The 26,067-nt window shown below is 26.8% G+C and overlaps 3 protein-coding genes across 9 annotated transcripts in view; 1 reads left to right on the top strand and 2 right to left on the bottom strand.

Moving 5' to 3' along the window:
* RhoGEF3 (Rho guanine nucleotide exchange factor 3) overlaps nucleotides 1-26,067 on the top strand; it is a 155,726-nt gene that overhangs the window by 29,957 nt on the left and 99,702 nt on the right. For 4 of the 5 annotated variants that reach the window (XM_029302456.2, XM_029302455.2, XM_029302462.2 and 1 more), the window contains exon 2: nucleotides 20,221-20,344. The exons of the other annotated variant lie outside the window; for it this stretch is intronic. In XM_029302456.2, coding sequence (XP_029158289.1) covers nucleotides 20,302-20,344 — 43 coding nt within the window. In that variant the 5' untranslated portion in view covers nucleotides 20,221-20,301. The remainder of the gene's footprint in view (nucleotides 1-20,220; nucleotides 20,345-26,067) is intronic. 5 annotated transcript variants of the gene reach the window in all.
* On the bottom strand, nucleotides 450-6,032 carry LOC114930612 (lysosomal acid glucosylceramidase-like). Of its 2 annotated transcripts, none has more exons than XM_029302465.2 (10): nucleotides 5,926-6,032; nucleotides 4,129-4,236; nucleotides 3,242-3,451; nucleotides 2,909-3,146; nucleotides 2,615-2,768; nucleotides 2,268-2,428; nucleotides 1,596-2,005; nucleotides 1,235-1,463; nucleotides 944-1,057; nucleotides 450-796 (listed from the first exon to the last, which is right to left on the bottom strand). In XM_029302465.2, the coding sequence occupies exons 2-10, from the start codon at nucleotides 4,166-4,168 to the stop codon at nucleotides 670-672; spliced, it is 1,683 nt and encodes a 560-aa protein (XP_029158298.1). In that variant the 5' UTR covers nucleotides 4,169-4,236; nucleotides 5,926-6,032; the 3' UTR covers nucleotides 450-669. The 2 variants fall into 2 exon arrangements, with proteins under 2 accessions (XP_029158298.1, XP_029158300.1); XM_029302467.2 differs by having other exon boundaries at nucleotides 4,129-4,193.
* LOC114930611 (lysosomal acid glucosylceramidase-like) lies at nucleotides 14,584-25,210 on the bottom strand. Of its 2 annotated transcripts, XM_085484657.1 has the most exons (10): nucleotides 25,087-25,210; nucleotides 19,323-19,391; nucleotides 18,478-18,687; nucleotides 18,135-18,378; nucleotides 17,844-17,997; nucleotides 17,495-17,655; nucleotides 16,881-17,281; nucleotides 15,971-16,199; nucleotides 15,684-15,797; nucleotides 14,584-15,414 (listed from the first exon to the last, which is right to left on the bottom strand). In XM_085484657.1, exons 2-10 carry the CDS (start codon nucleotides 19,360-19,362, stop codon nucleotides 15,252-15,254), a joined length of 1,716 nt encoding a protein of 571 aa, XP_085340783.1. In that variant the 5' UTR covers nucleotides 19,363-19,391; nucleotides 25,087-25,210; the 3' UTR covers nucleotides 14,584-15,251. The 2 variants fall into 2 exon arrangements, with proteins under 2 accessions (XP_085340783.1, XP_029158297.2); XM_029302464.2 differs by lacking the exon at nucleotides 25,087-25,210 and having other exon boundaries at nucleotides 19,323-21,163.

Here is a 26,067-nt window from a genome sequence, read left to right as displayed (position 1 = left end):
TACACCTAGGTCGCACATAAATAAGTAATTATGTTGTAACAACGTTCAATATAAGAAGTTTAGAATAATACATAAAAAATAATTGAGATTTACGCTGAGAGAATTATGTTCTCGAAGTTTAAATTATTCTAACCTATATTATATATATATATATATATATATATATATATATATATATATAAATTTATAATTAGCTTAACGAATTAAACTTGGAAAATCTTTTAAATATTCAGCGAAATTGAAGACATTTAAACATGCCCGTTTCCATTGCGCTCATCAATCGCGGCACATTCGGTAAATCCTTCTCCGAGAAAAATAAGATTTTTCGATGAGTTATTCTCGATGAGAGTTATATTCGAATTTTATAAATTTTTAATGATTCCCCTCGATGCATTAACAACGCGTAACGTGAAAACAAATAAAGAATAGAAGGGATAGTTTAAATATAATTTTTATAAATAAGACAACCATTTATATTATTATTATTACGGTAAATGCATTACAAGAAGAGTAGTTTTCAAAATATATTTTTTAAGATTCTATTTTTTTATATTTTTTAAAGAACATATATACTTTCATAAATATCTTGTGGTATAGTAAAAAATCCACAAAATTAAAATAATTTATATGTGTTAATCCTGTACGCGCATATATTTGTGTCTATCGATATTACGACGGATCTGTATTCTCGCAACGTGTCCAATATTTTATTGTGTTAATGGATCTTGCGGGAACATTTATCTTCGTTTTTCCTTTCTCCGGGTCCTCGATCAGAATGGCCTTTTTCTTTTCGTTTCTGAAGAAAATAAAAATTTAATAGATACACGAGAATTTTCTCGCGCTGCATCGTATAGATATTAGAATGTATTATATAATACGACAATAAGCATATGAATATTTTTAGGGTGTCCGTTTATATCGGTTTATACAAAGAGAAACTTACAGATTTAAGATTACTAATACGACGCCACCGTCGGATGTGGAAAATGCAATATTTTCAACATTATTCATATTTTCTGTTGTTGTATCGATCCTCACACTATTAGGTGGAACATACCTGTTCAAGGAAAGTTTAATTACCAATAATTATAACTTATTGTTGAATCGCTACAGTATTCCGAAAAAGTATTAACTCTAGCTATTTTATGAATTCATATTGTTTTAATATCGTTAATGTTACGAGTATGTCACACACAGACACACACAATAATTCAAATATAAAAGAGCAACCAACTTCGAAAAATGTCCAAGAGCGTAGAACATTGGTTGCTTATAAAATTCATCAGCTGCACTATTGACTATTATAGGCGAATCAACATAATTATTGATCCAATTTGGTCCACCAGTCATATCTAAGGCTATGTTCCAATCGATCCAAGAAGATGCCCAGTTCGACATGGTTTCGATAATGCTTTTCACGTATATCTCACCACGCTTCCATGAACCTAAGATTACCTTTGACTCTGTAAATAACCACTTGTATATATATACAAATATTAAATATTTTTATTTTACTGAAATTAATAAATTACCAGCAATAGACAAATTTTTCGGATAAATTTACAATGTGAAAATATAAATGAATTTTTACCAACCGTCGAAAATTCCTGCGGAAGCTTCTGTGTATAATATTAACTTCTCCGGAAAATTTTTTTTTATTTCGCCTAAATTAAATAAAAAGAAATTTGGACTGATTACAAGATCAAAATAAAAATGGACCGCGATTCCTGAAATAATATCTCTTGCTCTTTTGTCCTGAAATACTTTATTCGGCCACCCAGGAATTATAATCCTGTTGTCATCCATTGCAAAGATTTTAATGTGGCCAAAGCCCTTTTTTTGTAGAGTTGGTGACAAGTACTCGATAATCCAGTCGCGCTCTTCCTCGGGGGTCCATGCCATACTGGTAAAATTCATGTATCGAAGATAAATGTAACTGGCTGGCTCATTCTGAGACGACACACCCCAGAACTCTAAACCAGCATTACGATAAGCCTCAAAATATCTATAGATACAAGACGAGAGTAATTATTTATTATTTTGGCAATATATATTATATATATATATATATAATCTTTGATTAGGTTTATATAAATTTATTAATTATGAATCTTTCTCTATTTTCTTTATACATATACATATATATATATATATATATATATATATATATATATATCTCATTTAATAATATAAATTTCATTGTAATAATAAATATCCTGATCAGTAATTATGAATAACGAGTTAATATTATAATAATATATAATTACTTGACGAAATAATCTGCCCATAATTGTCGATATTCTGGACGTAATTTATCCCGATTCATCCAATCGTTATTTATTTTCATCCAAGGGGCCGCAGTCCACGGTACGGTCAACAGCTTGATTTTATTTTCTTTTAATTCTTGAGCCCGTTTTATCAGTGGTATCTATTAATACTTGAGATATTTAATGAAACATATACATTATGTTTTAATTATTAGCTATATTATTCACTCTAGAAAGTTAACTTTAGGAACGTAAGTATTTTTTCTTTTACATATTTTTAAAAATATAGATTACTTGTCTTGTACAATAAAAGGGCTAATAAAAAATTATTTATTAAATGAATAAACCTTATAATCATAATCTTCCATTTGCAAATTAAAATTCGAAAGTGTAATGTCATTTTCTGTCATTGCGTAGGTATAAGTTCTTGTTGAAAAATCCGATCCACCCATTGGCGTCCTGATAAAGTTATAATTGATACCATGCGGACCAAAGTAGCTTCTACAATTTGGGAAAGAAATTTAAATATAGAATTATTTTTTGATCAAAGTTATCATATACAATACTTGCTAGATATGTCACAATCGTACAACCATTAAATCAGCAAAACTTTTTTAGAATTTAAATACTCTATGATATACTTTATCAAGTTGTCGGACGCATTCTGTGTCAGATTAAAAATATTTATAGCTGCTGAATCAGTCACTGCTCCACCAAATCCCAAGATTTCTTGATACGTTTGCGTTTGATTTATAATGATCTTTCCTGGCAGAGATGGATTTACATTTTTTTCCTTAATACTTCCGCAAAATATTTTTGTTGCGGTAGTTGCTTCTGATATTTGTCGCGCACTAGGCTTTTGTGTTCGAGATTTCGAATCTGTTCACACATGCAGACAGACATGTTTTTTTCTAATATTTTTAGTGCATACCAAAAGATTAATGAATCTTCTATAAGAGACGTTATATACTCACTGCGTTTAGGTTCAGTTTCTTTAAATAAGCCTTTCGATACGCGAAATCTTAAACCATTTTTATTTGAAGTTATTAAGGTATATTCGTCGAGATTTTGTGGTTTAATCACGTCAGGAGTTTGATCACATCGCTTTGCATTGCAAACGCAATAATGTCCATCATCTCCACTCGTTGTCGAACGGCGTTTGACACAGTCAATTGATGACGTAACTACATTTATTAAAATATATAATTTATAAATTACTTTGTTATTGCTTTTGCGATACATATGTATTTCAACGATATGTGATACACATTTTTTTACGTGTAAATAAATGAATTTTTTAAATTGAAAGTAAACATGCGACTTTAAATTTGTTAATTTGAATGTTTTAATATTGTTAGAACCAGAAATTTGCTATTTTGCTATTTGATCTGTGCATGTTTTATATTTTACATCTTACATTTTGAAAGGATTCAAAATAAAAATCATGTTTATGCTTTTGTAAGAAAACATTTTTAAAATTCTAAAAGTGTATAAAAATATAGATAACAACTTTACTTATATTATTTTGATTACGTTATTTTTTTATATATTCTATAATATAAAGAATTACTTTTATAAGCAAACATTACATTTACAATTAGTGATATAAAAATTGATTTATAAAATATTGTAGAGTATAAAATGTAGAAAATATAAATTATAGAAATATCCGTCACAAAACCAATAAAATATAATCTAAATTAAAATGTATTGAAAATTGCGATAAATAAAATTAATTAAAAATTATTTAACTTTTACGTGTATATCAATAAAGCAATAAGCAACGGACGCAAACAAAATATAATAATCTAAAATATTTATTGAAATATAATTGAAATTCGAAGTATAATCTATTATTTACCTGTTACTGAAATCGCAACCAGAATGATCAAGCGCCACATTATGACTGAGTCAACAAAGATGTAACTTTAATGCAAAGACAGTGATTTCAATGTAAATTTTTCTACACCTAATACAAAACGAGAATTATTTATGAGCTGCTCATGATTACAGTTTTATAAATTAACATAAATTTGAGGAACAGAAAAAACTTGAAGAGAAATATGAAAATATATAATTAAGATATATTGTATATAAAAATAATTATGTAGTTTCTTAGTTTCTAAAATCGATTTTTTAAAAACAAAATTACGAAAAATATCTAAATATTTAAATCGAATCCGTCGTATTTAACTTAAGAAAAAAAAGCAAATAAAAAATTGTATTTAAGTCAAATACGTTGTGTTTAATTTAAATATATTAATTAAAAAAGTGATAACTTAAAAATAGAAATGATACCAAACGTATTTTACCACGTTAACCATTTTTTTCTTAGTATATTTGAAATATGCAGATCATTATCTTAGCTACGAAATATATAAGTTTTAATTTTAACCTGTGAGAGTGCCTACAGTTTTAAATAATACATTTCGATATATTCTACGTTTGTCGAGCAATTGTGACGAATTCAAAGAAATAAATACTTTGTTTAAAAAAGGCTTTTACGTGCACCTATACATAAACATTAGAGACAGAGAGAGGGATTAGATAAGAGGGGAGGATCGAAAAGAATATACATGGTACCCCAATAAATCTATAAAAAGCAAAAAGCTATAATTTTTTAAGAGAATTATTTGTGAAAATAGTTTTCAAAATGTTTCTTGTTTTTCCTTGTTTTTTACAATGTACATGAAAGACAGGATATTAAATAAATTATAAAATTATTTGGATTAAAGTTCCAATTTGTTTTGGAAAATGTTGCTAATATAAAGTCATGAAGGAAAATATCCTATTGAAGTTGCTTAAAAATGTCATTACGGTTCTCTTCAGAAGTTTTGTCGATGTATACGATACGGTGTGTAGAATTTCGTATTAAAATGTAACTTGATTCGTATTAAAATGTTAATTGATAATAATGCTATTGTTCATTTTTCAATTGCCTTTAAAGTTAAAATTGCTAATATTGCCGGTCGAGTGGTTAATATGGTAATGAAATGAGTTCCAGAAATGTGTGGGCTTGATGTATTTATTAAATTATGTGAGATCATAACACAACATAATTAGATATACATAAAATATCGAACTTTCCATATTTCTTTGTTTGACAAGCTAAAAGTAATTCAAGAAAGAAATAAAATAAAACACAATACAATACTTTAATAAAGTTTTGCAATTATTTAATAAAGTTTTATCAGATGGTCCATAATACCAGATGGGCTTGATGTATTAATTACATTGTTTCGCACATCACGTGTGATAAACGTGTTGATTTATTTACATTAAATTTAACCACTTGTAAAATTTCATTACATCTGTTTAAATAAACCGAATTAATGCGTCAATTCTATTCTCGTTTATAGCTCGCAGCGATCACTATTCAATATATATATATATATATATATATATATATATATATTAAAATCAGTTTTCAGTATTATTATATCAAATATATCAGTTCACATTGATAATATGATATTTGATCATACTTATTTAGATTGGTTAATCAATGTAAATTAAAAAAATATATTATACATGATCTCTTTCCAATTTCAACTAGTTGAATTATTAATAATAAATGTAATTAAATAAAATAATTAATTATTACTAATATTAATAAATTTTGGCAAAAAAGGATGTATACACATATGTCCATACGTACGTAAGCAAGATTCCACGTTATCGGCGAAAATTAATGAAGTATGTTTTTTAAAATCATCCAAAAAATTGCGAGCTTTCGAGACGAGTGCTGTCAAAATTGTTTCTAATACTGAACTTGGCGCAAATACAAATAGAATATATTTAGTACTAACTATGTCAAGTAGATTATACGCCATGTACGAATATTTTGCGTTTGCTTATAAATTGTATCTTTGAAAGCACGTAAGCAACTATTTACAATACGTGCATAAGTTTCGTTGAAGAATTCTTTGGTATGAATTAATTCTTAAGCTGTTTATACATATACATATACATATGACAGCTATCGATCGCAAACCCTTTTTTCCCTCTTTTTGTATTCAAATTTAAATTAACTTATTTATTAACTTATTCTTGATTGTGAAAAAAAATAGTTTTTTAATATAAAATAACTCTTGCATATATACAATTTTAGTGGAGGAAAAAATAAGCTTAACAAAATAGGTCTTACATATATATCATTTTAGTGGAAGAAAAAAAACAAACTTAACAAAAATAACCAACAAGTAAATGTAATACAAAAAACAAAAATCACATAAAACAATAGTTTTATATGATAATATGATAAGATATTCGTAAAATACAGGATTGTTTTTTTTTTTGCAACTCGAAAGTCTGCCATTTATAGAGCATAAGAGATAGAATGTAAAGGTGCAAGTATTGGATGGAAATTTTAATACATACAAAGGAATATACGGTACATTTGTTCAATTAAAACACATTAATTACTTTCTGTTATTTTACAATTGTAGTTATAAAATCGCGGTAAGAGCAAAGAATTTTAACATACATAAGAATTTTAACTCGTAAATATTATCCAAAGGCATACATATTACACTGAACTTATTGATTTCAAATAAATATTTTCTTAAGTTAAATAATATTATTTACACATGTGTTTGAAACAAATAAATATTTATTTGTTCTGAAAAAGAATTTCTTATATCAAATTAGTATTTTTTACGGCAAATCATTATTATTATTAGTTTCAAATAAATTGTATATAAATAGTGGCACTATTTAAATAAATATTTATGTGAAATCAATAGTTTTTTTAGTGTATGTACTTACATTGTTTTGTAATATATACAAAAAACATTTGAACATTGATTGTTTCAAACATCTTACTCTGTATGCAAATGACAATTAATTAAGTAATATACATTAATATATTATATCATATATAACAAGAATCTCGGCCTCGTCTAAAATAATATCTGTACTTCTTTTCTCTTATATATTAAAGTCGAAAACTCGTTAAAATTTTCCGTGACGCTGAATATTTTCCATAATCTACAACTTATTCATTTCGCAAATTAATCCACCGTAATCTTTATTTGGAAAATTAATAATTGCAGCAGTATTTGTATCGATTTTCCTGTTACAGTTCTGCTGTATTTCTTTTTCTTACATAATCGGACCTTTTATTTTTTTCTTCTTATCAGTTTATCTCTATAAGACCGGTAGGATATTAATGGCCATAAAACATTATCGATTATCTCTAAGCATTCGAATCAGCTTTTTCTATCCGGTTAAGGGGATCCTAAATGATGTTTTTACCGACCGAATGCGAGAATATTTATTTTTTTCATATAACTTTTTATTGACTATACTGATCAATAAATCCTTTTCCACGATTAAAGTACTTATAAAAACGGACCGCGCTAGCTATGTTTGCATATATAAATCATATAAAAATCAAAAATTACAGTTTTGTTATCGGCTGCTTTGTGTCAGTTCGTAATAATACTTATTTAATAAAAAAAGTTTTGCAGTTTGTCTGTGCATGAAATATAGTATGCGCGGTAAGGATTATATGAAGAAATATTAGTAAGCAATTAAAAGTGAGATTGCAAGTCTAATAAAAAAGTTATATATAAAAAAACATTTCACGCATATGTGTGTGTGCAAATCGAGGCTGCGGAATAAAACAGAGCAGTAGATTAGTTGCGTGATATCGTGATAGATGGAGCTGCAACGTGTTTCTCTCTTTCTCTCTCTTTCTTTCGCTCTCTCTCTCTTTCTGTTTTTTATAAGATCTGTTCGTTTTGGCTACACTGGCCACATTAGTTCAGAAGTTGTCTTTTTTGTTCGACATTGGAAGGAAAAAGATAACCTCTGAATTAGTGTAGCCAATGTATGCCATTATATATTTTATGTTTGATAATATAAATAATACATCAATTTTTTTCTATAAAAAACTATATATAAAACAGAAAAAATTTTGTGTTATTTATATTATCAAACACATGAAATATATAATGACATACAATTTTATTTTAATTATATTTGTATAATACAATAATATTCACATGATTTTTATAGATAATAAGTATATGCATTTATAATTTATAAAAACTAAATCTTATTTTTCATACATCGAAGTAATTCGAGTAATAATAAATGCACAGAATGAAAAATTTATTTAGAAATGCTCTCAAAGTAAGCTACATGTATGTACATGCAATAAAAAATGAGGGTTTCCATTATTTCCAAATAATCTTTATGTGACTTTGATAATGCTATTCAACATAATACTAATACTACTATGTAATGATAAATAACCCTTATAACTTTGGTAATAAAACATTTTTCAATAAAATACGTATTTTCTTCTAAAAACTCCTGATATATGATCGTTGTTACATCCTGTATATGTATAATTTATATAACATTTGTTATAAGAAGTTGTGTGCGTGTGTGTGTGTGTGTGTGTGTGTGTGTGTGTGTGTGTGTGTTGAGAAGATTGGAATATATTATTTTATTACTTTATGTTTCTATCTGATAAATGCAGCTTTTTTTAATTAAATTTATAAAATACAATTTCTATGAAAGTCAATTTTAACAAAATTTCGATTTCACAAATATATGTTTATATGAATATATTCTTTTCGATATTTTATATTTTCTCTATTTACTATTTATTATTTGTTCAATAAAATCCATTTTATTATAAAATAAATTAATAAAGATAGAATAATGCAAAATATATTAGTCTAATTGTGCAGTAAAAAATATTTTGATAAATTTAAAATATTTGTAGAAAAATTATTTATTTCGGATATTTACAAAAAGCTGCATTTATAATATAAAAACATGAAGTAATAAAATTTTATCTATTCCAATCTTCTCAACATACATACAAATCCAAATTATACATGATACACATACAACATAATAACATGCATGTAAAGACAGACAAGAATGGGGAAAGAAAAAGAAAATAAAAGTTTAAAATATCCCGGGACAAAAATTTGTGTATATAATAATATAACATTATATAGAAATATATAAAAGTATACGTATAATCGCAGAATTATATTATGAAATATGTCTATACATAATTAAGTAAAAGTGCTTGTTATATATAATTATATAAATTTATATATATATATATATATATATATATATATATATATATATATACAGGGTGTTCGGTAACTAACGGACCAACGATCACAAATGGATTCTTTGGTCAATTTGGGAACGATTTTTCCTCAGCGAAAATGTCAAAAAAGGTCATCATTTTTTACAACTTTCCAATATTTGTCATTATGTATCTTTATAACTAAACCTCAAATTAAAATTGTATTATAGTAAACTCTACCTGAAATTAACTGAAGAATGTAATTATGTTAGACTTTGAACTCCAAAACGTTTAGTTTTCAAAAAACCCATTTTTTTCAATCGCTTATAACTCGAAAATTATTGACTTCTCAACATTTTTGCTGAGGAAAAATCATCATCTTTTCACCTACCCTACAACCCCTCAACGGTTGGCACCGGAGTTCCCGAACACCCTGTATATATATATACAAGTGTAATAAATAAGTATTTCTTTATATATATAAATATATATGTTTTATATACAAATTTGACATGATTATATATGCACCCTTATTTTTTATATATAAATTTACATAATTATGTATAAAAATAGACATATTTTAAAAGAATGAATGAGTGAGTGAACGAGTAACTGGCTGTTGCCGTAAAACGATATGATTGATTGCATTGATTACTAATTGATAGAATACTAACAATAAGCATAAAGGATCAAGAAAGAGAGAGAGAGAGAGAGAGAGAGAGAGAGAGAGAGAGAGAGCTCTCTTTTTTTACTTTTCAGAAAGTAGTGACATTCAATGCAAACGATCAATTATACATATATCTCCATACGACACATACAACGCGGGAAAAATTTTTTATATATAATTATATTAAATAATTGTGTAATTATAATTTTGCGAAAAATAACAAAAATTGGGTACATGCTAAAAATGTAGCATGTAGACACCCTATATATACATATTTGTTAACAAAATCGTGTGCGCGCAATGACATATATTTGCGCGGGATGGTTCACTTGTCACGCGGTACGTGTACTATACGTGCTTACACGCAGTGCGCGACTCGACCGTTATAACGTGTGATAACGTGTCGAATATTGTGATAGATAGACATACTGTGATACTTTAAAAGTGATATTTTTATATTTATTAAATATATAGTGTATAATGGGTGCAAACAAAAATAAACGTTTGCCCCTATCTGGTCGCAGATTGAGTAGAAAGGGAGCATGTTTTAAAAGGTTAGTATTATGTCATATCATAAAATTGATTCAATATCAGAATTACTGTTACATACAGCATAAATACACAAAATATTACATACTTATTTATTATGCACATAAATGTATATAACGATTAGATAGACAAAAAGAAAAAGAAATATATATATATATATATATATATATATATATATAACATTATAAACAGTACAAATAAACATTAATTATATACATCTATTTGTTATACACATACATGGATATAATGAATAAATTAATAGATACAGAAAGCTGAAGAAAAAAAAGAGAAAGATAGTGAGTATGAGTTCTCTAGCCTCTTTACATTATAAATATATATCATAAAGCAATATATATATGTATATATACATACACACATACATGTATACATACATAATAATATATTGCTTGTCGACGTTTATAAAAAGGCTCACTCGTTCGCTCTCTTTCTATTTATTTCTTTTTTCTTCTATTTCTTTTTTTTTGTATATCTAATCGTTATATACATTTATGTGCATAATAAATAGGTATGTAATATTTTGTGTATTTGTGCTGTATGTAACAGTATTATGTATGCTGTATGTATTATATATATATATATATATATATATATATTATAATAGTGCGCATGATATTTGAGACGTTTCTGATAATTAAAAAATTTATATTGTACAAATGAATTTGTTTCAAAGCTATTACGTAACAGAAAAATTAAAAAAAAATGTTTTCATAAAAAAATGAATGTCATAATTTTTTTTTAAATAAAAGCATCATATTCAATCTAAATCAATTTGTTACAATATTCTGCATCAAAAATTATAAAGATAAAATTGTGAAAAAGTGAAAAGTTTACGAGATATTTGAGTTTTAGAGAAAATATGTAGCTGCTGGTTTACAATTTATATCTTTATTTATATCTGTGTTTTCTTTACACCAATTGATTTAAAATTGGAATAAAATAATCAGAAAATGATTTCATGAGATATTTCATAGTTTATGTACATTATGAAAGTATAATATATCTCATAAGCTATTCGCTTTTTTTGGCCATCCTACATTACAACTTATGCAGAATATTGAGAATCGATTTATATAAAAAATATGATTTTATTAAAAAAAATTCAAGGTAACACTAATTTTTTTTATAAAAATTTTTTTTCCTCATTTTTTATTGCTTGTAATAGATTGCACAAAACAGATCAATTTTTACAATATATATTTTTTTCTAAACTGTTGCAAACATTTCAAAAATCGTACGTATTGTTATGCTGAACATCGTATTAATATATATATATATATATATTGATACATATATATTGATATATATAGTTGGTGTAAAGAAAACACATGTTTACCTTTAAAAAAAATATGAAAATTGCAATAAGCAGTTAGATAATTTTTCTTTAAGACAACTATGTGTTTTCTTTACACCAATTGATTCGTCTCATTATTCTGTGCATAAAAGTATTAAGGTATGATAATCGAAAAATGAATATTTCCCAAGATATTTTCTATTTTATGTCAAAATACTGCAAATTTGCAGCCTTATAACTCGAAAAATACTTAATGAAAAAATATTTTATTGTAGTGTTTTGGAAAGATCTTAAAGTCAGCTATAAAAGTATGCAAGAAAAAATATAGTGTTCTATTTAAGAAATTGAAGTTGACCGTCACGTAACCTTCAAATGGCTATTCAAGGTCAAATCAATGACACCATCTCATGTCCCCCTTGAAACTATACAACTTTTATCTGAAACATTTTTGTCTTAAACTTTTGAATTTTGAGAAATTTTAGTGCAAAGATTAAAATGGTTTACCCTGTATATAAATATATATATACATATATATATATATATATATATATATATATATATATATATTTGTATGTATGTATGTATGTAGGTGTAATTTTATAAGAACATTCAAATAGACGTTTAAAATGCAATTTTTATTTTTATTTTTAATTTTTATTTTAATTTTTTTTTATTAAAATGCAATTCTCAATTTTTTTTATCTGAAAGATAATGCAATCCTTTGTTTATTTTTTCATGTATAATTGATAATTATTATTATAGTTTTTATAGTAGTTAGTGCCAGAGGCGGTCTATTCGTGTGCTGGTTTAAAAAATAATTCCAGAGGCGATCTATTCGTGTGCTGGTTGTTTTAAAACTGTAATTCCAGAGGCGATCTATTCGTGTGCTGGTTGTTTTAAAACTGTAATTCCAGAGGCGATCTATTCGTGTGCTGGTTGTTTTAAAACTGTAATTCCAGAGGCGATCTATTCGTGTGCTGGTTGTTTTAAAAAATAATTCCAGAGGCGATCTATTCGTGTGCTGGTTGTTTTAAAAAATAATTCCAGAGGCGATCTATTCGTGTGCTGGTTGTTTTAAAAAATAATTCCACAGGCGATCTATTCGTTTGCTGATAACTGTACAAAATATTTTACCCCAGATGCAGTTTGCATGTGCGCAAAATTCTCAGAAGCAATATTGCAATGTTGAAACTTTATAACTTATCATGTGATAGTGACTTTCACGTAATCTTTATGACTGTGCAAGGTCAACACTAATGGTACTATTTTATAGTTCCTTTGAAACCGTATAACTTTTGTTGTTTTATTATAAAATGCATTGAAACAAAGAGATATTAGGGGTAGTAAAAATGGGACACCTTGTATAAATACACACACACATACATATGTGTATATGTATGTGTAACAACCTGTGTATATATAATTTTTATATAATTATAAATTATATAAAATGGGACACCCTGTGTATGTATGTGTGTGTCGATTGACAACTTTTTTATTGCGACATCTGTAGAGTTTTGTCGATAATTATATTTAAAAAATCTTCATTATCGACCCTATCGGAGTTCGCCCGTGCATTTAGGATCCCCTTAATGCCAATAAAATTTACTAAATTACCCTCAATTCTTAATTTGCCTTGATTGCGATGTCGTAATCCATGCGTATCCATTTACTGTTGCTTTGGCTTACGTGTATTAGATTATAATTGCAGCAAAATAAAATTTGATTATATAACAAACAAACATGTGCACAAATAATGCGGCTCAAGCAGTGAAGTGTTTTTTTTTTAATAATACACGCTCTGCAACCGATTAAACGTGAAACATGAATACGTCATGCATTTATGTATAAGCTTATGTAGCATAGCGAGGACTTTAATTAGTTCAGCATTTTTAAGTTGTTGTAATGGTTGATTATTTCTAAAAAAGCTCGCATGGTTGTGATGTATTATTGATGTCAAAAAACAAGATCAATAGTGCGAATAGCATGATCACGAATAGAAAGATCATCCATTTCGTCTGCAGATAGAATGGATATGGAACGAGAGACAAGTGCATCAGCATGTCTTCTCATTTTTTTATAGTATATCTCTCACAGATAAAGAATAAAAAAAATATATATGTATATATGTGTATATATATATATAATAATTGTATTTGTTTAGAAAAAAATACGAAAGAGTTATCACTTAAAATATACGCAAATCAAAATGTATGTATCAGTGTGCACGTTACACGGCTTTTTTACTAGTAGAATGCACTTAATATTAAACTGAATATTAGGTAACTGATATTATAAATAAAATTATTTCAAAACTTTATTAATAATAATCAATTCACATAGCGTTGTGTAATTGTACAATTGTGCAAGCTTATTTAAAGTCATTACACTACTTAATTCTTGCGACATATATAAAAATATTAAATGAAGAATTATATAAAATGTAAATAAAAAAGAGTATGAGAAAAAAGACATGCAAATGCAATTACAGGTATGCAAATATCTTCCTGTAATAATTGCATCAATATACATGTATGTGAGAAAGCATAGAATTAAAAATACAAGATATTTTAATTTATTTTGTACATTATCTTTAATAGTTCAAATAAAACGCACATTAAATGCGCAATTTTAACTCGATTTCTTCTTTTTTTTTATTTTGATTAATTTTATTAATTTAATCTATATGATAAAAGCAACAGAAACGCGTTAATATTTTACTTAAATGTCTCAATGATAATATAATGGATCTAGTTTCTTTCACATTTTAGTTTTGTATACTTGAAAAGTAAAATTACGATCTATTTTATACTTTATAAAGTTACACCTAGGTCGCGCATAAATAAGTAATTATATTGCAACAATGTTCAATATATAATGTTTAGAATAATACATAAAAAATAATTGGGATTTTTACTGAGAGAATTATGTCCTTGAAGTTTAAATTATTTTCACCCATATTAAATTCATAGTAAGCTTAACGGATTAAATGCGGAAAATCTTTGAAATATTCAGCGAAATTGAAGATATTTGAACATGCCCGTTTCCATTGCGTTCATTAAATGCGGCACATTCGGTAAATTTTTATTCGAGATAAATAAGATGAGTTATTCTCGATGAGAATTATATTCGAGTTATATAAGTTTTAAATGATTCCGATGCAATAATAACGAGTAACGTGAAAACAAATAAAAGATAGAAATGATTTAAATAGAATTCTTATAAATAGGACAACTATTTATATTACTACTGTTACAACAAATGCATTACAAGATGAGCAGTTTTCAAAATATATTTCTTGAGATTCTATTTTTTTTATTTTTTGAAGAACATATATACTTTCTATATGTAGTGGTAAAATATTCACAAAGTTAATAAAATAATTTCTATTTGTTAATCCTGTACGTGCACATATTTAAACTGTTGGTATAACGACTGATCTGTATTTTTGCTACGTGTCCAATATTTTAGTGTGTTAATGGATCTTGCGAGAACATATATCCTCGTTTTCCCTTTCTCCGGATCCTCGATCAGAATGGCCTTTTTCTCATCGTTCCTGAAGAAAAGAAAAATTCAGTAGATACGCGAGTATCTTCTCTTGCTGCATCGTATAAGATATTGGGATGTATAATATGACAATAAGCATATGAATATTTTTAGGGTGTCCGTTTATACAAACTCTCTAAATTTCTTGAAGTGAAAACTGAACAATCTCATTCCAAAAGAGTGGAATCTCACTTTTTTAGAGTAAAATTGCACTCTTTTGGAATGAGATTGTTCAGTTTTCACTCCAAGAAATTTAGAAAGATACAAAGAGAAACTTACAGATTTAAGATTACTAATACGACGCCACCGTCGGGTGTAGAAAATGCAACACTTGCAACTCCATTCATGTTTTCCATCGTTGTGCCGATTCTCACACTATTAGGCGGAACATATCTGTTGAAGGAAAATTTAATTAACAATAACTTAGATCGCTAAAGTATTATGAAAATGTATCAACTCTAGCTATTTTATGAATTCATGTCGTGTTAATGTCATTAATATTACGAATATGTCACACACATACACACAGACACACACAATAATCCAAATATAAAAGAGCAACGAACTTTGAAAAATGTCCAAGCACGTAGAACATTGGCTGCTTATAAAATTCGTCCGCGGCACTATTGACTATTATAGGCGAATCAACGTAATTATCGATCCAATTTGGTCCACCAGACATATCTAAAGCTATATTCCAATCGATCCAAGAAGATGCCCAGTTTGATATGGTTTCCATAATGTTTTTCGCGTATATCTCACCACGCCTCCATGAACCTAAGATTACCTTTTGCTCTGTAAATAAGCATTATTTATTAAATTATACAATATTCGACAAATGCATTGATTCTTTCGGTAACTCGGTATATTTATGATATATAATAATATATTGTATATTATATAATATATATTTATAAAAATATATTATAACAGCTTAAAAAATATATAGAATGATAACAAAAGTACACTATTGCCAGAAAGTATTTTTGGAAATGAATCTAATCCAGAGAATTTTTACCATGTTTTTCTTTGATGAGCAATTATCGAGCATCCGAAGACAAAATGTGAAAAATTTGACGAATGACGCAAATGCGGCATGATGTTATAATTTTATTAGAAAGATTGATACTTTTTTATGTACGAGGAAGAATGGAGTAAAAAATACAAGATATTTTGTAGTTGTTTAATTTACGATGTTTGTGATGATAATAAAAATTTTCAATTTTTAATTCGATATCTCGATATTCATATAGGACGAAATAATAAATAAAAAAAATGATAAAAGATTTTTTGATTTGGTTTGCTTCTATAAATATATATATATGTTCCAATACTGGAGAACTCAGTTAACACTATATGCATAAAACATTAAATTTTTTGTTTTACTTAAACTCATTCTCATTAAAACTAGACCAGCAATAGAAAACTCTTTCGGATAAATTTATAATATGAAAATATAAATTAATTTTTACCAACCTTCCCAAACTCCTACGCAAGCTTCTGAGTATATTATTGACTTTTCCGGAAAATTTCTTTTTACTTCACGTAAATTATGTGGGCCAATTGCAGTATCGAAATAAAAATGGAGCGTAATTCCTGAAATGATATCTCTTGCTCTTTTGTCCTCAAATACTTTATTCGGCCAATCAGGAAGTACCAGCCTGTTTTCTTCCATTGCATAGATCTTAATGTGGCCGAAGCCCTTTTTTTGAAGAGTTGGTGACAAATACTCGATAATCCAGTCACGCTCTTCCTCAGGAGTCCATGTCATACTGGTAAAATTCAGTTCTGGCGGAATATAGATGTGACTGGCTGGCTCATTTTGAGACGACACACCCCAGAATTCCAGACCAGCATTACGATAAGCCTCAAAATATCTATATAGATACAAGAATAAAATATATAATTATTTATGGTAGTGTATATATTTATACATATATATATAAACTTTGATTATGAATTGTTCTCTATTTTCTTTATATATATAAAAATGTACTAATATAAATATCATTTTAATGATAATTTTCCTGATCAGGTATTATGAATAATATAAGTTAATATATAGAGATATTTGAATAATATATAATCACTTGGCGAAATAATCTGCCCATAATTGTCGATTTTCTGGATGTAATTTATCATGATTCATCCATTTGTGATTTACTTTCATCCAAGGGGGCGCGGTCCATGGTACGGTCAACAGCTTGATTTTATTTTCTTTTAATTCTTGAGCCCGTTTTATCAGTGGTATCTATTAATACTTGAGATATTTAATGAAACATATACATTATGTTTTAATTATTAGCTATATTATTCACTCTAGAAAGTTAACTTTAGGAACGTAAGAATTTTTTCTTTTACATATTTTTAAAAATATAGATTACACTTGTCTTGTACAATAAAAGGGCTAATAAAAAATTCTCTATTAAATGAATAAACCTTATAATCATAATCTTCCATTTGCAAATTAAAATTCGAAAGTGTAATGTCATTTTCTGTCATTGCGTAGGTATAAGCTCTTGTTGAAAAATCCGATCCACCCATTGGCGTTCTGATAAAGTTATAATCAATACCATTTGGCCCAAAGTAGCTTCTACAATTTGGGAAAGAAATTTAAATATGGAATTATTTCTTGATAAAAGTTATCACTTACAATACTTGCTAGATATTTGACAATCGTACAATCATTAAATTAGCAAAACTTTTTAATTCGAGTATTCTATGATATACTTTATCAAGTTGTCGGACGCATTCTGTGTCAGATTAAAAATATTTATAGCTGCTGAATCAGTCACTGCTCCACCAAATCCCAAGATTTCTTGATACATTTCTCTTTGGTTTACAATGATCTTTCCCGGCAGAAGTGAATTTACTTTCTTTTTCTTAATACTTCCGCGAAATATTTTTGTTGGGACGGTAATTATTTTTAAAAATTTTCGTAGTACACCATACTCTTTTGTTCGAGATTTCGGATCTGTTCACACATGCAAACAGACATATTTTTTTCTAATATTTTTAGTGCATATCAGAAAATTAATGAATCTTCTATATAAGAGACGTTATATGTACTCACTGCGTTTAGGTTCAATTTCTTTAAATAAGCCTTTCGATACGCGAAATCGTAAACCATTTTTATTTGAAGTTATTAAAGTATATTCGTCGAGATTTTGTGGTTTAATCGCGTCAGGAGTTTGATCGCATCGCTTTGCATTGCAGACGCAATAATGTCCATCATCTCCACTCGTACTCGAGCGGCGTTTGACACAGTCAATTGATGATGTAACTACATTTGTTAAAAAAAAAATATTAATTACTTTGCTATTACTATAGTTTTGCATATGTATTTCAATGATATGCGATACACATTTTTTTACGTATGAATAAATGAATTTTAAAATTGAACGTAAACATGTGACTTTAAATTTGCCAATTTGAATGTTTCAATATTGTTAGAACTAGAAATGCTTATTTCTGACTGTTATTTGGTGTGTGCATCTTATATTTTATATTTGACATTTTGAAAGGTGTCAAAATAGAAAATATTTCTGCTTTCATAAGGAAAGATTTTTAAAATTGCACATTATGTATAATAATATAGATAACTATCTGTACTTATATGTTGTTTTAATTACGTTTTTATATATTTTATAATATAAAGAATTATTTTTGTAAGCAAATATTATTTTCACATTTAATGTAAAATATATTAAATGTGCTTAAATTATAAAAATATCCGCGATAAAACTAATAAAAGAATATCTTAACAAAAATATACGGAAAACTGCGATAGATGAAATTAATATTTATATCAATTAGTATATTAATAACGCAATAAGCAACGGACACGAACAAAACGTAGTAATCTAGAGTACTTATTGAAATACAATTTAGATACAAAGTATAATTTATTATATATACCTGTCACTGAAATTGCAAAGAGAATGATCAATCGCCACATTATGACTGAATCGGCAAACGAGGATATGACTGTAATGTGAAGGTTGTGACTTTTATATAAATATTTTCACACCTGATATGAAACAAACCATTATAATGAACTGCTCATATTTACATTTTTGTACAGTAAGAGACATAAGTTTGATAAACAGAAAACTTGAAAAAAGATATGAAAAAGTGTAATTGAGATATTACATATAAAAATGATGATATAATTTCTTAATTTCCAAAATCGATTTTTTTTTTAAACACAAAGTTATTAAAAATATCTAAGTATTTAAGTCAAATACGTCTTATTGAACTTAAGAAAAAATTGTAAATTTGACTAACTAAATATGTTTAGTATTATTTCTATTTTTAAGTTATTATTTCTTTCATTATAATATTTAAAATATTGCTGGAAGGCTTGTTTTGATAATAATTAAAATTTTTTTTTTTAATTGCAAGCCTGACGCAACGGTGGTACACAAAGTTATTTTTGTAATGAAAACCGTGTGTGTTGTTCAATGTTATCCTTATTTGAGTTTGAACATTTCGATCCATGTGAGCCATCATCAGCAATTGTCAAATACATTAAAGTTTGCATTAGTGATATGTCAACCGTTTATCATATTTGTAACTTATAAATAAAAATGATACTAAACATTTAATCAAGTTAATCATTTTTTCTTAATCTATGTAAAATATGCAGCTTATTTGTTTAGCTACGAAATATATAGACTTTAATCTTCTAGCTTTATTGTACAATATATTAACGAGCAAATTTTTTTTATCATGTTCTATGAAATAAAAATTTATAATTATATTTTATTAAGATAAATTTGTAAAATTTAATAAAATTTCTTTAAATTGATTGCAGGTGTTCTCTTTTTCATGTGGCTAGAATGTGAAAGGAAGACTAAGATTATTTTTCTGCGTAAAGAATCAACTAATTATATGTATGGTTTCTGCAAGCCAATTATTACCGATAAGGAAATTTCAAGGTAAGACAAAATATCGATAATACATCGACAAATACATAATAAGACAAAAATAATAAAGACTTTAGACACATTATCGTTTTTTGTCATCGATGCTGTCAAGAATGTTCATTTCATTAATTTATTTCTGATGCTGATGATCAAATGGTTGTTTTACCATTCATATCTTTGCCTTTACAAGGAAATCTCGTACTCTTTGCAAAAGTTGATGAGTTTTGAATATAATAAAGACTAGAGAGAGATAATGTTTTTATATATAAATACTCAATTTTATTTTAAAGAAAGAAAGAGATTGAAACTCCCCCGTTAAAGCAAAATTAAATTTTTTGTGTACAGTAAAAGATATTTCATTGATAAGGTAAGAATTATGAAAAAAAACATTTTAAATAAAAGTTTTATAACTTTTAATAATTTTATACTGACCCGTTGAATATACAGGGGTTTTCAGACCATTTAACCCGTTAACCCCTTTTATTTTTTAAATGGCTCAAAATGATGAAAAACCGCGAAATATGTATTTGATTATTTCAAGAAGCTTGATATTCTTTTTCTTCATAATCTTGTAGAGATAATTATGAAGGCAAATGACAATATATAATTTCATTATAACTATGTAAAGTTAGTTTAACACTTTTTATTTTATTTTAACGACATTTAGATTTGATTAGTGTATAGCAGCGCCAAGTTTTTGCGAATTATATTTTTTTTGCTTTGCTTTAAATCAACTTTGTTACTTTTATTATTTCCTTTGATACAATACATACATATGTGAGCTTATATAATACTTTTAAAAATTCTTTATTTAAAGTTTTAACTACAATGATTTTAAAATATATTACAATCATATTTAAATACAAATACATAAAAAAAAACACTAAGTATAAAATATAACAATTCTACTTCAATTGTGTTTTGTATGCAAAGCAGTTGCAAATAAAATTATACTATTGCGTCGTGTATAAATTTTACATATAGGTCAGCGTATGTATTTATTCATTATTTTGTGTCGTTCTATCTAACTAAACTTCGATATTTAGTTGTTAAAGATATTTAGTCAATTCCGTTTAATATTTAGAAACACTTTATTGATTTTATATATAAAAATTGTTTATTGCCATATTGCCTTCATGATTTTATACATATTATATTTGTAAACTTATAGAAAGAAGATATTATCAGTAAGTATAAAACATTATAATGATAGAGGGATAAGATGCGTATAACGGTATCTAGTCTATTTCTGAAGAATATTTTTTGGGAGACAACTTTATTATATGATTGAATTTGGCGAAATTTTTGCTATTTTAAAAAGGTACGAAGAGACGGGAAGCTGTTTAGAAAAATATAACATGTGTAACAAAAATGAATGCGTTATAAAGTGTATTAAAAGCCATTTATATATATAAACTTTTATTTCAAATATTTTCTTATATTTTTTAGTATTTCCATAATTCAAAAACACGAATGCTGATTTTGAACTTCTCCAAATAAAATTAAATATTTACAAAATATATATACTATTTATACATTATAATTTATGCATTTACTTTTTGTTACAAATATTGTAATATATATATAATTTACAAAAATCGAAAGAAATACTTATTGTTAGTATTGTTCAAATATGGTACGGGAATCAAAACGAGATAAAGATATTAAGATTTGAGTATTTTTGTTATTAATTTAACAACAATCACTTATTAACTATCACAAGGATAACTCAAATCCTTTTATAGATTGTCTATTTTACATTTTATTTACACAAACGAAATAAGAACTATTACGAGAAATTAGCGAACTGAAATTATCACAGCACAAAGCGCAACTAATCTGAAAGTCTGAACTAGTCCGACAACATTCATGATACCGCATTTTAAGTAAGGATCATCGTACACAAAATGACATAGATGCATATTCATAATATAAGACTGTCTGAACCAATAAGCATCGAACATAAAGAGTCGTCATATTGATTTTCACAATATGCTTATTGGTCCAACCGATTTTATGCTATGCATATGCAGTTATGTCAATGTGTGCGATAGCCTTAAGAAATAATTTGCACAATCGATTGTTCATGCTTTATAGAACTCTACTGTAAAAGTCAGTTTATTGTTGCAACATGTGATGCAAACTTTTATTTTCATTGCTTTTGCTAACGAATCGTTCGAACTGTGCTTATCGGTCTTCTTTACAATTGCAATAGATTTTAGCATACAAATGATGTTCAATACATCCAACAATACATCTCCCAACTTGCATTCTTTTTGTTGTGCGTGTCTCTAACTATTTTGAATATATATATATATATATATATATATATATGTCTTCTACTGGCTTATTTTGATCGAACTTGTATCTTTTCTGACACCAATATATATTTTTTTTATTTAAGTGGTCTTTGAATTAATCAAAGAAGCAATGAAAAATTGTGAAATATTTTTTACATATTGATTTTTTCTACTTTCCACGATTCAACACATCTTGTTTTTTTACAAACGTATTTGTAATTATTTTACACATGCATACAACTAGTTAGAGCTAGTCGAGCATGTTGTCACGACAAGTGAACTAGATTCCATTAATTGCCGCGCGCGCACATATTCGGTCTTGTTTCAAGATTAAATTGAGTTTCTTTTGTAAACGGGGTCGCGTGGCCAGCCAGGCATACCTTCTGCCGTAGGGTAATCATTGGACCAAATATTCATTTAGCTTCGGAGCGCACCTATGAGAGCTTCTACAGTCTTAAATAATGCACTTTTATATATTCTCGTTGTGTCGCACGAGCAATTGTGACGAATTCATAGAAATAAATGCTTTGTTTAAAAAAGGCTTTTACGTGCAGCTATATATGGACATTAGAGGGAGAGGGATTACATAAGGAGGGAAATTTATAGAAAAGAATATACGTGATACCCCAATGAAAGTTTTAACATTTAACTGCAAAGAACCTATAATTTCTTAGGAGAAATTATTTGTGAAAATAATTTTCAAAAAGTTTCTTCTTTTTCCTTGTTTTTTTATAAGAAAAAAACAAGATATTAAATAAATTATTTAAATTAGAGTTCTAATTTGTTTTGAAAAATTTGGCTAATAAAGTCATCGAAGAAAATATCCTATCGAAGTTGCTTAAAAATGTCATTACGGTTTTTTTTGGAAGCTTTGTCGATGTATACGAATGTAGAATTTCGTATTAAATTGTAACAATGTTAATTGATAATAACGCTATAGTTCATTTCTCAATTGCCTTTAAAGTTAAAATTGCTAATATTGCCGGTCGAGCGATTAATATGATAATGAAATGAGTTCCAGAAATGTGTGGGCTTGATGTATTTATTAAATTATGCGAGATCATAATGAAACATAATTAAAAATAAAATATCGAACTTTCTATATTACTTTGTCCGATAAGCTAAACGTACATATATATAATTTAAGAAAGAAATAAAAGATAAAATAACTCTTGGTTTATTTGGCAAATATCAGATGGTCTATAATATTTGGTGTATGCTGATTACATTGTTTCGCACATCATGTGTAATAAAAGTGTTGATTTATTTACATTAAATTTATCCGACTGTAAAATTTCTTCACATCTGTTTAAACAAACTGAATTTTAGTCTCGTTCAGCGCGCAGCGGTTATTATTAATAAAAATTGTATCAAAATCAATTTTTAGTATTATTATATCAAGAATATCAGTATTAATATTGATAATATATGTGATATGTTTACATGTCATACTTATTTATATATTATAATAAAAATTCTGATTAAATTCGACACACTGGCAATTAAGGTGGATGCTAGATTTATTACGTTACGTTTCGACCATACAGATTGTGGTCCTTTTCAAACGATTACAGTATTTTTAACAATCTGGAAAGCCGATACAAAAGAATTATATATATATATATATATATATATATATATATATATATAAAATTATGCGTGAGAACAATAAGTCAATACAGATACTTACATTAAATATTACATCACATTAATTCTTTGGAAAGTTGTTTATTAAGTGTATTATAATTTAGTCATTATTTAAAAGAAGAAAACGGAAACAGACAAAACATCGCTTAAAACCGCATATTCGAATATAAATGAACGTGATTTTACATCTAAAAACAACGCGGTAATCTACCATATATTATATATATATATATATATATGGTAAGTTACCGCGTTGTCTTTAGATGTAAAATCACGTTCATTTATATTCGAATGTGCGGTTTCAAGCGATGTTTTGTCTGTTTCCGTTTTCTTCTTTTAAATAATGACTAAATTATAAAACACTTAATAAACAACTTTCCAAAGAATTAATGTGATGTAATATTTAATGTAAGTATCTGTACTGACTTATTGTTCTCACGCATACAATTATATATATATAATTCTTTTGTATCGGCTTTCCAGATTGTTAAAAATACTGTAATCGTTTGAAAAGGACCACAACCCGTATAAAAGTGTCGAAATGTAACGTAATAAATCTAACATCCACTTTAATTGCCAGTGTGTCAAATTTAATCAAAATTCCTATTATTATATTATTCCTGGTGAAGAATATCGCTTGGAACTTATTTATATTGTTCAATCATGTGAATTAAAAAAAGTATGATACGATCTCTGATAATATCAACTAGACGAATTATTAATAATAATAATTTAATGTAATGAATATAATAATTTAATTATTAATAATATTAATAAATTTTTGCAAGAAGAAATGCACACACATACGTATGTAAGCAAGATTCCACGTTATCGTTGAAAGTTAACAAAGTACTGTTTTTGAAGCTCATCCAAAAAGTTGCGAGCTTTCGAGAAACGTGCAATCCTCGAAGTCGTTTCTAACACTGAACTTTGTGCAAATACAAATAGGGTATATTTAGTACTAACTACGTCAAGTAGATTATATGGCATGTACGAATATGTTTCGTTTATTCATAGATTTCATATATATATATGCACATAAGTTTTGTTGAATTATTAAATAGTACCATTTATACATTCATTTGGATAAAAATCCGTTTAAATAGTACCACCATTTAATTTATACACCATTTGTTTCCAACTAATAATATTGATTTGACATGAAAAAATACTTATTTACTATAAGAAATTCTTTTCCAAAATAAATAAATATTTATCTATTTTAGAAAAGAATTTCTTATATTAAATAAGTTTTTTTTTATGGCAAATCAATATTATTAGTTTCAAACAAATAGTATATAAATGGTGGTACTATTTAAATAAATATTTATTCGAAATAAAGTTTTTTTTCAGTATACAATGTTTTGTAATACATACAAAAAACATTTGAGCATTAATTGCTTCAAACACTCTTCTCTATATGCAAATGACAATTAATTTAATATACATTAATTATTGTCATATATAACAAGATTTTTCTCGTCTAAAATAATATCTGTATGTCTCTTCTCTTATATATTAGAGTGGAGAACTCGTTAAAATTTTCTGTGACGCTGAATATTTTCCATAATCTACAACTTATTCATTTCGCAAATTAATCCACCGTAATCTTTATTCGGAAAGTTAATAATTGCAGCAGTATCGATTTTCCTGTTACGGTTCTGCTGTGTTTCTCTTTCTTACATGATTAGAACCCTTTTATTCTTTTCTTCTTATCCGTTCACCTCTATAAGGCCGGTAGGATATTAATGGCCATAAAACATTATCGATTATCCCTATAACCATTCG

Source organism: Nylanderia fulva, unplaced genomic scaffold (assembly GCF_048542155.1).
Source record: "Nylanderia fulva isolate GAGA-0341 unplaced genomic scaffold, ASM4854215v1 Scaffold30, whole genome shotgun sequence".
NCBI lineage: Eukaryota > Metazoa > Arthropoda > Insecta > Hymenoptera > Formicidae > Nylanderia > Nylanderia fulva.
This window is presented reverse-complemented; position numbering and strand designations above follow the sequence as displayed.

Coding starts and splice junctions, on each gene's coding strand:
- LOC114930612 (XM_029302465.2), bottom strand. CDS start 4,168: ATGTGGCGCTTGATCATTCTGGTTGCGATTTCAGTAACAG. Junction 2,769..2,908: donor GCGTCCGACAACTTGATAAA/GTATATCATAGA, acceptor CCCAAATTGTAG/AAGCTACTTTGGTCCGCATG. Junction 1,464..1,595: donor TTCCGCAGGAATTTTCGACG/GTTGGTAAAAAT, acceptor GGTTATTTACAG/AGTCAAAGGTAATCTTAGGT.
- LOC114930611 (XM_085484657.1), bottom strand. CDS start 19,362: ATGTGGCGATTGATCATTCTCTTTGCAATTTCAGTGACAG. Junction 18,688..19,322: donor CTTTGCAATTTCAGTGACAG/GTATATATAATA, acceptor TAACAAATGTAG/TTACATCATCAATTGACTGT. Junction 17,656..17,843: donor TGGAAGATTATGATTATAAG/GTTTATTCATTT, acceptor AAGTATTAATAG/ATACCACTGATAAAACGGGC.